The following is a 12,500-nucleotide window of genomic DNA, read 5'->3' as shown; positions in this document are numbered from 1 at the left end:
ATATCATCCCTTCGACTTACTGAGCATATACGAAGTGACTTAACTCAGACTACACACCACCGAATCCTCTGAAAGCCGTCAGTAAACAGCCGCTCAAACCTCCACCCTCCCTTCCAGCCACCAAGTCGCCATGTGCGGGGACGGCTGCAACGACTGCGGCGCCCTCAAGGTGGCTCACACGGGCATCTCTCTCTCGTCCGCCGAAGCCTCCGTGGCCGCGCCCTTCACCTCGCGCCGCCAGGATATCACGTGCGTGCCCACCCTCCTCCTGGAAGGCAGGGCCACGCTCGTCTCCATCTTCGCCGCCTTCAAGTACAACGTCGCGTCCATGTTCGGCGCCCTCATCTGCGTCGTCTTCCACTTCTCGGTCAGGACCCACCGGATATGCTGCACATACACATATCAATTCTGTTGCTTTGTCTGTATATTCTGTTAATTAGGCCTGGTACTGAACGCCGTGACATTTCGTACAGGACTTGCAACTTCTATACATTAAAACCAATTTATTTCCTAATACACACAGACGAAATCAAACCCTGAAATTTAATCACAGTGAAATCCTAAAAGTATATAAGTACCTTGAGAGTCCTAAAGAAAAAGAAAAAAAAATCTATCCTAATTCCTAACCGTCGACGCCTCCTTCCGCTTCCTCCCTGGCCAGATCTTCACGGAGCCCTCAGACGAGCAGTACGTGACCATGGACCTCGTCTTGGCCACAATCCCGGTGCTGGTGATGGGGTACACTGGCCCCACCGACCGCCTCGTGCCCCGACCCCCGACCCGGCGCATTCTCACCTTCCTCCCTGCGGCTTCCATCTTCTCCTTTCTTATCTTCCAGACTATTATTTATTGGCTGTTGCTGCTCTACCTCCGCGTGCAACCATGGTATGTATGTTTTTTTTGTACTGTTTTTTTTCTTGAGGTTGCGGACTAGTGGGAAGAGAGTTTGTTCAATGGATAATGGGAAGAGTTATTGGTTTTGTTTTATTTTTGGTTGTCGAAGCTGTAAGTTGTATGGTGGGATGGGATTTATAGTTTGATTTTATTGTTGATTAACAGTGTTCCTCCTTTTTTAAAAATAGGTTTGTCGAGTTCGTCCCGCCCGAGGAGTTGGAGTTCGAAGCCCCGCCGAAACCCAGCTTTGAGAACACGGAACTCATCATTGTCAATTACTATACTTACGTCATCTGTGCTTTAGTATTCTCGCACGGGTCGCCTTATCGGAAGCCAATCTATACCAACTGTAGGTTCTGTGCTGCCGTTTGCAGTGGCCAATTCTTTTGATTTATTTGAGTAACTGAAGTACCCTTTTTATGCATTTTTTATGACTATCGCAATCTTATATTTTCACCAAGAAAATAGAACTCGTTTTTTTTTATTAAACTTAATTTTCATTTTTGCACGGCATATCCTGTGACTATCTTTTACCTTTTATGCTCTTACTCTCTAGAAAACAAACAAACAAACAAAGAACAACAAAAAAATATAAGCCAAATATCTCCAAAAGTCCCCCTCCAGCTTTCCTCCCCTTCCTCCCTCGCAGACATCCTGACAGCGTACCTCCTGGCCTCGACGGTGCTGTGCATCTTCATCAACTTCTACAAAGGGGAATGGATGATCACTTTGCTCAATTTCAAGGTCATTCCCTCCGCCAGCTTCTCCGCCATGATCTTCCTCGTCGTCATCCTCTACGGCGCCGTGACCTTCATGTGGGAGGTGGGTGGGAGGAGAGAGGGTGGAGCAGGAGTGGGAGAGGGTGGGGGGAGAGGATTGAGGGTGGTTGGGAGGAGAGAGGGTGGGTGGGAGGAGAGAGGGTGGAGCAGGAGTGGGAGAGGGTGGGGGGAGAGGGGGAGAGGGTGGAGCAGGAGTGGGAGAGGGTGGGGGAGGAGGGGGGAGGGGCGAGCGGGAGAGGGTGAGGGAGGAGAGAGGGGGAGAGGGTGGGGAAGGAGAGAGGGTGGAGGAGAGAGGGAGAGGAGGAAGAGGAGGGAGCGGGAGAGGGTGGGGAAGGAGAGAGGGTGGAGGAGGAGAGACGGGGAGAGGGTGGGGGAGGATAGAGGGAGAAGAGAGGGAGAGGGTGGGGAGAGAGGGGGAGAGGGTGGAGGAGGAGAGAGGGAGAGTGAGAGTGAGATGGGGAGAGGAAGAAGAGAGGGAGTGGGTGGGGGAGGAGAAAGGGGGAGAGGGTGGGGGACGAGAAAGGGGGAGGGGGAGAGTGAGTGTGAGAGGGAGGGTGAATGTGAATGGATATGGCAGTGGGAGTGTGAGAGGGCGAGGGAGAGAGAGAGCGGGAAACAGAGAGAGGGAGAGTGGGGGGGACGGGTAGAACGTGAGTGAGAGAGAATGAGAAAGGAAAAAATATAAGCCCGTAATAACCAGATCAACATATTCGTCGTACAAATAACGTATCTCGATTTTTCAAAACTCCGCAACAAATATTTCAGCACTGGTGGTTATACGGAGTGATCCAAGAGCGCCTGATGCCCTGGCTGGCGAGGACCTGCGGGCCGCGATCTCCTCACGCCAAGCTCGAGGCCGAACTGAAGGACATCAAGAGCTGGCCGCCCTTGACAGAGCCCCCGGACATCGATGCGGGGAACGAAGCAGGTATGGAAAATAGGTGTCTTTTTTGTATGGCTGTGGATTGTTAGTTTGCTATAAGATCGGTTTTTAGGTGTAAGTGTGAAGTTGAATGGTATGTACAGGCAGGTGGAAGATAGATATAGTGGTAGAAAGATGGAAAGATGACAATATACACAGATACATCGGCACTTCCTCGCACACCTGCGCAGACACACACACACAAACACACACACACACACACACACACACACACACACACACACACACACACACACACACACACACACACACACACACACACACACACACACACACACACACACACGCACACACACGCACACACAAACAAACCCAACGTTATACAAAACTTTCCCTCGCACACTTCTCCGGCAGAAGGCGATGAGGGAGACGAAACGATGGACTCGGAAACTCTGGAGAAGGACGAGGCCGCCCTCCTCATCAGAAAGCTCACCCGGAGGCACCGATTCAAAGCGACCGTCAAATACCACAACGAAGTCAACCCAAGTCAGTCTTCCCCCATCGATGTCCCCGAACTACCCAGCGTTGCCATGACGACCAAGACGCCGCCGTTGAACTTCGGCGAGGTTTCGAGTCCCGTTCCGGCGAACTTGCTGGAGACCGTTCCGCCGGAGAGGTAATGGTTTGGACGTCGTGTGTAGTGGAGAACTCAATAACAACACTGAATGCAAATTACATTTTTTTTGGGGGGGAGGGGTATTTTTCTTTCTTTTTTACCAACACGCTTAAATGATTTGTTATACACAGGGCACTTTATTTATCAATCTAGATTTCACACCTATTGGATAAATTGATAGGCAAGTGCATATATATTAGATAGATATACAGTGAAAATTCATAGTGTCGGGCCTCTCACAATTTTAACAAACCGGTCGTCTAGATTTGTGAAGAACGGCCTAACACACCGATTAATAACGTAATATTTTTCACAAATGGTATTTCTTGCAGTGCCGGCTACAGAGAACCCTGGGACAGTCAACAAAGCGAAGGAAGTAGGTTCATGTTCAACCACAGCGTGAGGCATCAAATCATGATGGGAACTAAAGGTGGATTCAGCACCTTTAAAGGGAGTGTTAAGAAGGTAGGATGTGCCTAGATTAATTTCGTTTAACGCAAATTCACCGACGTATTGCCAAATCTTGAAGTATACAAAGTCGAAAATGAATAATTCTGAAGTGAAAATATATCACTAAACAATATTCAAAAGAGAAACATGGTATTAAGAGAGATCAAATTATGTCATTCATTATTAACCAAATCCGTAAATAAATATTTTAAACTGCCATTGAACCCTACAGCACAATAATAAGGGGGACATTGAAGATGCAGAACCTTATGAGGTGATTAGGCTGACTGATCAATCATCAATAGAGCAAAGTAATGTTAATGGAGGAGAAGAGATCTATGCAACAATATCGGTAAGTTGAGTAAAAGGAAGGTAGACCTATATGTATTGAGGTTAACAGAATTTAGCTTATATAATGTTATATATAACATATTTGTTCTACATATTACATAACAATGATTTGTTGTTGATATGTTGTATTGCACACATTTCTTTCTTGCTGCTAATGCTTGTAATAATAATCCTTATGGTATTTTGAACAGGAGACTTATAATGGAGATTTGCAAAGGACTGAAGATTTTGAACAGGATGATGAGAGCCACTACCAGGACCCCGTGCAAGGACAAGCACCAGCTCCAGGCGGAAATTTGGACAGCCTCAGGAGAAGAACGGAGAGACAGAAAAGTGAGATGGATGACGTTTTAAATTATGTAGATGAGCTTGAGTTTAATGACGATATGCCAGAAAGGAGAGTGAAATTTGCAGATTCTGAAGATGAAGAAAATTCAAGCTTGCTAGAAAGTGTGACTGCTGCCTGGAATCGCATATCCAGAGCATCATTTGCACTTAGCAGCCATCTGGTAAGAATACTGTGGTTTGCTGCTCTTTTTGAACTAATGTAAATTTCTTTAAGGTACTTTTAAACAAAGAAACAAAACAAATACTGAATGTATTATGTTTACCCTAAAAAGAACAACAATATATTAATCACTCTTACCTTTAAAGAAAACTGACTCTTGTTTGCCACTGCCTTCCTGGGTATGTCCTTGCTTCAGTCTAGTATTTCATATTTCAGGATGATACGAACACTGCACAAACCATTCCTGAAGAAGCTTCTTGGCCTGGACACCCACAGTTATTATATGATGTACCTGGACCACCAAGACCTGTTGAGAGCCACCTCTCCCATGGAAACAATGAACAAGGAGCTTCTGTTGAGAATTACCATGTTTTAACTCTTCCCCATGAACAAGGGGAAAGCAGAGAAAGTAATGCTTGAAGTGTTCCAAACCTCCGAGATGAGAATTTGAGTGCAATTATTACTGTGTTTTTGTATATCTAATCTTTATACTGTTGAGAAAATGAGTATATTCTTGATATTGGGTTATCAGAAGTACCAATATACCTGTGTTATTTTATGTTATTGCACAAGAGTATTATGTAAAATAATCTCAGTATTTGTTTTAAAGTACAGACATCTAAAATACAGAAGCCTTGTTATGTTTGTCTGAATAATAGAATACAAATTTAAACTAAGGCAGAAATTCATTAATGAGTATAGGAAATGTTCAAAGTTGTGGAACTTTAAAACAACATAGAGTCAAATCAGTATCTATGTGAATACTCCATTATTTATTATATTGGACCCCACTGTACTAAGTATTAATAATATTCATACTTACATATGCATTTAAAATCAAAGAAATGAATGTGTAAAGGAAATACAACTGATATCCTAATGCAGCTACTTGTATATACTGTATGAGATGAAATGTTTTGCACAGCACAATGTTCATGCATGCCATTTGTACCTATTCACGTTCAAGGCATGTATAGCTTTATAAGATTTTAATAGTATTTGATAAACCAATGTTCTAACTATGTAATACAGTACCCTGTTGTGATAGACAAAAATACTTCAGCTTTATTTTAAGATTAATGCATTCTTTCTATTATGTGTATTATGATGATGCAACAAAAAAGGGATTTTCAAATCTAAAATGCATTATCAAAAAATTGCTTCTCATGTATATTGTATAATTGTACTTGTTTCATGGTGTGTTTGGGATACATCTAGGCTTTATGTTACCATGTATGTCTCAATGTTAGGAAGTTTTCCTTGTTTTTCTAATTTTAAGCAATGGGTATAATTAGCAGAAATAAAAGTAAAAAAATGCCTGTACATATTTTAGTGTAGACGTTATTTGCATGGTGAAAAACTGAAAACATCTTTCCCTAGTGATCTAAATAGTTTTCATAGGTGTTTAAATAAGAAAAGAAAAAAAGTAATGTACATAGTTAGGCAAGTATTACCAGACAATTCACAATGTAATAAATGAAGAATAATGTATTTCATTATGAGGATGACATATTTAAGTAAATTAATTTTTTTTTTTTGGCAAAATTACTTTGAAAAATTCCTTAAATGTAAAATTAGTCTGATCTCTTTGCTTATAATTTCTTGTTAGAATAATTTTTCACATATGCAATAAAAAGTTCTTGATATTGAGCACACTTTTATTTTCATATTTCATTTATAATACACATTTACACAATAATTACACACTCTTATGATCCAGAAATCACCAACATTAAAAAACAAAAATCAACTGTCAACATTACATACAAAATGAAGAGTTAAAAACAAGATGGTCAATGCACAAATATTAAAACTAACATAGGCGGACGCTAACACTATCTGAGGTAGTGAGATATCGAACCCATTTACTGACGTTGTTTAAGGCTGGATTCAACTTCACTCTTTCTACTCTGATTCCTGAACACACCCAACGGGATACCTCGAAGTCCAGTTCCCCTGAATCTATGGTAGCATTACCACCTGCATCCACCATCTGCAAAAAAAAAATCAATGGTTAAAACCAAATAAGTGGAAATAACTTTTTTTTCTAACAAAGCTAACTTCTAACTGTTGAAAATGAATAGGATTAAGAAAATGATTAAATCATTAACTGAATTAATTTTTACCCTTATGAAAGCCTGTGCATAGCTGCCACCTGGGAACTGTGATATTGTCCATGTAATAGTCTTATCTTCAGGGGAGAACTTGATATTTTGGTCTTTTGGGCCTGAAGTCCTGGACATTATTGCTGCAGTGGTTGGGGGTGCAGCTGCCCGGAAAGTCACTTGGGGTGCAAGAGTACCCATTCCTGTATTGCTTGTTAACTTTAATCTGAGCTCACAATCACTGAAAGTTGGTAAAAGGGAAGATTTATTCTAAATTTATGATCAAATAAAAACAACAACAAAGCAAACTATAACAGATTGGAAAGATCACAAAATGATCAGGAGATTCATACAGAATTCTAATTGCATCAATGAAACAGAAAGTAAAATGAGCTAGCCCCCTGCATACCTTGCAGTTAGACTATGAAATGAGGCAGCAAGATTGAAGGGCAGGAGGTGCGGATGGTCTGGGGATAGTGTGTAGCGAGCTATGGTCACTTCATGTCCTGGAGATATTATCACACTCAGCTGACGACCTGTTTCCCCACCAGCAACCTCTACTCCAGTGCCAAACTCCACCTCTGACATCCTAGCTCCAGTGCTGAATCCTGCTTAACAGAGAGTCAAGATCCTGAGATAGGCACATACTTGTCAGTTTGAAGTAAATAAAACTCAGATTGAAGCAAAAAAGTGTACAATAATACTTTACCTTCTAATGGTGTTGTGCAAAGAGGAGAGTTTAGGGTGATGGTAAGCATAGGGTTTCCTGCAAGAAAGCAGCGGGCTATTATAGATCCTGTTACTTCTGCACGAATCACAGTCCCATTTGATGCTACGGAAGCCCAAACCTTTTCGACGACATCCACATAAAGCTGTAGAGAATATCACAAAGGAAAGATTATGGTTTATCCCATTTGTGATTAACTGAGCATCATAAGAGTCTATCAACATATATCTATTTGATATTTCCTATTTTAGCTTACATTTACATAAGGCTAAATTTATCAATACCTTTGATTTATATTTCACATCAGCTTACCTCTCTTTTACTGCTATCTACTGCCAAAGCTGACTGTTGTGCAGCAGTGCAAGGAGCAGACTTTTCCATGCCAAACTGTAAGAGTGACATTCTGTTAAGGTTGTAATCACAGAAAAATATCAAGGAAAATACATAGAGTACATACTTTTCTCAAATATATGTATACATAAATGACTAGTTTTATCAGAATCAAACATTACAAATAGTATGTTTTCACTGTATTTCTTGGAAGTTTGCTGTGTGAAAGAACTCCAGAACACTTTAAGTCTCATGGCTAAAACTATACTCTGACCCAGAAATTATGATGAAGTTGATAATGAGAAAGAAGATAAAGATATGAAAACTTAAATGTAACTCTCATACCAATCCAGGAGCTGCTGTCATTACAGAACTCTCCTTGGCAGTCACAACACTACTGTAAATGTGTGACTGTAGCTTATCTGCTGCCTGCATTTGTAGAAACCCTCCATTCTGTAGACATTCATTGTATATATCAGTTAATATAATAAGAAATATCAATATATAAATCTGCCACACTGACATACATAAAACCATCCTACAAGTGCTTATTGGATTATTTCAGGATTGGGTAATGAAATTAATGAAACAATAAAATAATGAAACATAATTCTTGTTGAAGGATGGCAAAATGTCATAGCATTTTAACTATTCAGTTGGGTTGTCTCCATGCAATTTATCAAAGGCTTTGCCCTCTGAAAAAATATTATTTTTCGTTAGGCTAAGGTAGCAGGCACACGTAAAAGTTCAATCCTTGTGATGAGAGAAAAAAAATGAAAGCAATAAATACTAATTCCACTGAAATCTGAGCGCAATAACTCAAAACAGAATTGATAAACAAACAAAGGTATTCTAACATTACAAATAAGGATCACTTTCCTGACAAACTACTACCACAAGATAGAGCAAGATCAAACAAACCAATGAATGAATGTTTTACTAGGAAATTCAGTCATGAAAATACATCCGCTGACCCATGTACTTCATTAATGGCTTTAGAAATCAAATTCTATAACCTGCATGTCCACACCATTAGTGAGTAATACATAAGGATTACACATAAACTTTACCATGGTTTCTTGTACTACTTCAGCAATGAGTGTTAAATTAGAGGTGATGCTATGCTGTGTGATTGTCCCACACAGGGTAGAACATACTCGATGAAGTTGGCACAAACTGTCAGTTATGAGCATATGTCCACACTGTTCGGTCAGTCTCCCATTGCCCATGATGCAAGCCCAGTAGAGGTCATCACGGAAGATATACACATATTTGTGCTCATCTTTTGCCTGAAAAAGAAAAATCCTAATATATTCATCCTTACCATATCTTTAAATATAAAACAAGTAAACAGCAATAACAGCATAACTTAATCAAAAACACTTACTTACAAAGGCAGGAGGGGGATCTCCATGTGGAGATGATGAGATTTCTGACAGGAATGGGTAGAAGGCATCTTTGGTCATATTGGGCTCAACTGAATAATACCAATTAAGGAAAATTTTGCAAGATGAAAGCCTTTTGTGTTTGTTTTTTAGCTGAGCATTTCCATAGGAACATAACATGATAATATATATAACTATCTGAGCTTCATAAGAAGCCTTTATATTCATTTTTCATTACAATAACCATTTTACACAATATCAATGTCTTACTTATTACTAATTATCATATACAGTATCTAGTAATATCAATCATGACTTTGTGACTTTGGATCTCTGTCAATCTAATATTTCATTGGAACCTTTTTTTCATACATCAATTAATCCCTATGATCTGATGTGACCATCATGTCATGAAAAATATTGGTTTGAGGGCTAGGTGACGTGAACACGCTGTCATGGAAAATTTTGGCATAGGTGATAGCAAATACTCGCCAATAGGGCACAAAACTCTTGGATGGCTCATGGTGATCCATGACCCATGACTGGAAGAGTGCCTGTTCCAGGGAGGATACTCTTTCCATACTCAGGATCCTATTCCTGAATGCTGTGACTGGAGGAACTGGGTATCACAGAATATTACAGAACATAAAAAATTATACAAATAACAAAATGTTACTTATTGTTCTGTATGCAGCATATCAAATGACATATGTAGACATTGGAAAAGAGCAACACATGCTTATGCAGAAAAGTAAATAATATTACAATGGGGAGGCAAGGAGACTGAATTCTGAACGTAAGTGTTCATGTGCACCCAGCCAAACACCCATGAGTGCACACTTAGATAAGCCTAAGTAGACTTCTGCCACGCTTGGGCAGCAAAGCAACTGGATTCAAGGAACTTAGCTGTCTCTCTATTACTATTTTACTGTGGTTTGATTAAATACAATAATATGGATCTTTAAGTTACATCTGATTTATTATCACTTCTGTTGGAGTTAATAGAATATTGGCAGGAAATTTTCTCACTCTGAAGACTGTCAAATTCTTATGATATAAGGCATAATTCTTGCCAGTCAGTGTATGATTTTGATGAAATAGTAGTAGACTAATGGCATTGTTACTTTACTTTTAACCCTATAAATTTTAAGCATGAGAGATTGAGAAGTTTGTGAATAAGAACTTTCTTTTTTTCTGCTTTTGAAAGTTTATGCTGGAGAAGGGCATTATTCATTAAAAGATTAGTGTAATTTTAAACAAAAGAATTCAGGTAATTATTCAGAAAAGCATAGTGACTAATGATTCTAATACCAATAGACAAAATATGATGTCTACTCCCATATATAATAATTTTAGTACTGGGAACCAACTAATTGGACTAACATTAGTGGTAATCAGAATATTGCAGTGACAATCAATCAATGCAGTAAAGGCCAACAAACCTACACCATGAATATTTTGGTAAGACAGAGCATCTAGCCCTGTTTGGTAACTTACTTTAATTGAAGAACCAAGAAGAAACTCCCTCTTCCCAAAATAAACATGCAGGTTTATTGATCTTTGCTACAGTGATGAGAGGCATAAAGGTTCAATCATTATATTAGACTACATTTAGTAACTCTAATTGCTGGTATAATATTAGCCAAATTCACATCTGTTAAGATTTCGGTTTATTTCTAATAATTACCAATACTGTTACTGTAGATAGTTTCTGATAAATATGCATTGAATACATTCCCCAGTAAATCTTTACAAGGTGAACGCACTCACCAGAGACGAAGTCCCCAACTCCACATCAAAAACTTCATTCAGGAAACTAAATTATCGTGACTGGACAATTTAGACTGGGTACTGTCTAAGGGGAGGGTTGAAGAGGGGCTCTACCACCTCCAGTAACCCCCAGCAAATGTTATTGTGTTCATTTTGGTATTGTTGGATTCTTTTTACTCTCTAGTTTCCAAATATATAGAAATTATTGAGGAAACCCCCCAAACCCCCATACTCTGGACCCCAGTAGCAGGGGAGGGCATGAAAGGTACCAGGGGAAATTGTTGGGTAAAATATGAATAATAATCAGAATCAGCCACTGTACTGACTAATGTCAACCCCTGCCCAAAAATACAAAGAATCCTCAATGTATTCACTGCAGGAGATAGTGCACAACTGTCATGTGAGAGCGTCGCTGCCAAGTCTGTCCGAGGCTATCTCCTGAATACGAAGAGAATTCTTTGGGCTGGAGTTGGGGGGCAGCAGACCCCATGGGGGGGTCGCAGTGGGCACAGTCCCCTGCATTAGACAACATAGTGACTAATTCTGTGTTGATTATTCATATCTTAACCTGCAATTACCCTGGTACCTTTAATGCCCTCCCCATGCCAAACCTGTTGCTAAAATCTACATACCTGCTATGTAGACAAAGAGAGGAATCCAATGATACCAATATCATTGTGATATGTTTGGTGGAACAGTTAGAAAAAAATTACCAAACTCAGGCGGACCGAGAGGAGTACTGATGACTACAACTTCTTTTCCTCTATAGAATATCATCTTCAGTATGTCCTTGCTTAGTGTGTCCATACCGTAAACATTAACTCATTCCACTACACACAAAAAACAAATTCGTTTATTTGGATGATGTGCACCCTTGATAAGGATATATTGAAACTGCAAGGAAATGTAGAGAACGATAGTTCACGTGAATTATTATAAATGATACAAAATATAGAGCTAGCGCATGCCACGCGACTTAAATAATATAATACGTAACGGAAGTCCGGTCATAGAACAAATAAGTCACCTAAAAATAATCTTACAAATTACCTAATTTCCGTCCCTTTTGGTAAGAAAAGAGGCTGGTATAGGGTGTAACTTACGTATTCGTCAATAACATTCAGAGCATAGTTTATCTACCCTGCTTGCCGACAATTCATTTGCTTCGTAAAAGGATACAAGTTGAGATAAAGAGAATTTCTCCTCGCTTGTTGGATATTGAGAAAGCCTTCAACATTTTGGCACTTTGAGGCATCAGACTTGTCAATTGTTGATGATCACCATGCATAGAGTGCGAAAAGGAACTTCGTAAATATTTGCTAAAGCGAGTTGAATATTATTTGATAAGCTTTAGTACTCTTATACGTCTCTTCCGATCGTATTTTGTTTTATTTCTCACCCCGATTCTCGCGTCTATACATGTAAACAAAGCAGAAGGGGCTGTTCTATTAGCCTCCCTTTAAATAGCATTTAATTCAGAGAATTTCCTTAGAACAGTCATTTTGCAACATCCATTCCATTCACGTGACACATTCTGCCCTTGCCCAATACGTAAGAAGGAGAAGGAAAAGGAATTTGATTACTGATAGTGAAGAAAAAATAACTAAGTATATATATCATGGTGCAAAGGATATACCCTCTA

General features: G+C 39.7%; 2 protein-coding genes across 10 annotated transcripts in view; one reads left to right on the top strand and one right to left on the bottom strand.

The window, feature by feature from the left end:
* LOC113815053 (polyamine-transporting ATPase 13A3-like) overlaps positions 1-6,191 on the top strand; it is a 27,160-nt gene extending 20,969 nt beyond the window's left edge. For 6 of the 7 annotated variants that reach the window (XM_070142886.1, XM_070142889.1, XM_070142887.1 and 3 more), the window contains exons 18-27: positions 118-367; positions 662-885; positions 1,083-1,243; positions 1,544-1,716; positions 2,439-2,601; positions 2,971-3,232; positions 3,565-3,697; positions 3,915-4,034; positions 4,225-4,542; positions 4,758-6,191. In XM_070142886.1, the coding sequence (XP_069998987.1) occupies positions 118-367; positions 662-885; positions 1,083-1,243; positions 1,544-1,716; positions 2,439-2,601; positions 2,971-3,232; positions 3,565-3,697; positions 3,915-4,034; positions 4,225-4,542; positions 4,758-4,961 (2,008 nt within the window). In that variant the 3' untranslated portion in view covers positions 4,962-6,191. The remainder of the gene's footprint in view (positions 1-117; positions 368-661; positions 886-1,082; positions 1,244-1,543; positions 1,717-2,438; positions 2,602-2,970; positions 3,233-3,564; positions 3,698-3,914; positions 4,035-4,224; positions 4,543-4,757) is intronic. The other variant, XM_070142891.1, reaches the window with a different exon arrangement.
* LOC113815047 (AP-4 complex subunit mu-1) lies at positions 6,186-12,196 on the bottom strand. Of its 3 annotated transcripts, none has more exons than XM_027367138.2 (9): positions 12,038-12,196; positions 9,091-9,180; positions 8,774-9,008; positions 8,049-8,156; positions 7,686-7,760; positions 7,356-7,518; positions 7,056-7,254; positions 6,668-6,887; positions 6,186-6,534 (listed from the first exon to the last, which is right to left on the bottom strand). In XM_027367138.2, exons 3-9 carry the CDS (start codon positions 8,930-8,932, stop codon positions 6,355-6,357), a joined length of 1,104 nt encoding a protein of 367 aa, XP_027222939.2. In that variant the 5' UTR covers positions 8,933-9,008; positions 9,091-9,180; positions 12,038-12,196; the 3' UTR covers positions 6,186-6,354. The 3 variants fall into 3 exon arrangements, with proteins under 3 accessions (XP_027222939.2, XP_027222938.2, XP_027222937.2); XM_027367137.2 differs by having other exon boundaries at positions 8,774-8,992; XM_027367136.2 differs by having other exon boundaries at positions 8,774-8,992; positions 9,095-9,180.
* Positions 12,197-12,500: the final 304 nt, after the last annotated feature.

This window comes from Penaeus vannamei, chromosome 30, assembly GCF_042767895.1.
Source record: "Penaeus vannamei isolate JL-2024 chromosome 30, ASM4276789v1, whole genome shotgun sequence".
NCBI lineage: Eukaryota > Metazoa > Arthropoda > Malacostraca > Decapoda > Penaeidae > Penaeus > Penaeus vannamei.
The sequence above is the reverse complement of the archived record's forward strand: the minus strand, read 5'-3'. Positions and strand labels throughout refer to the sequence as shown.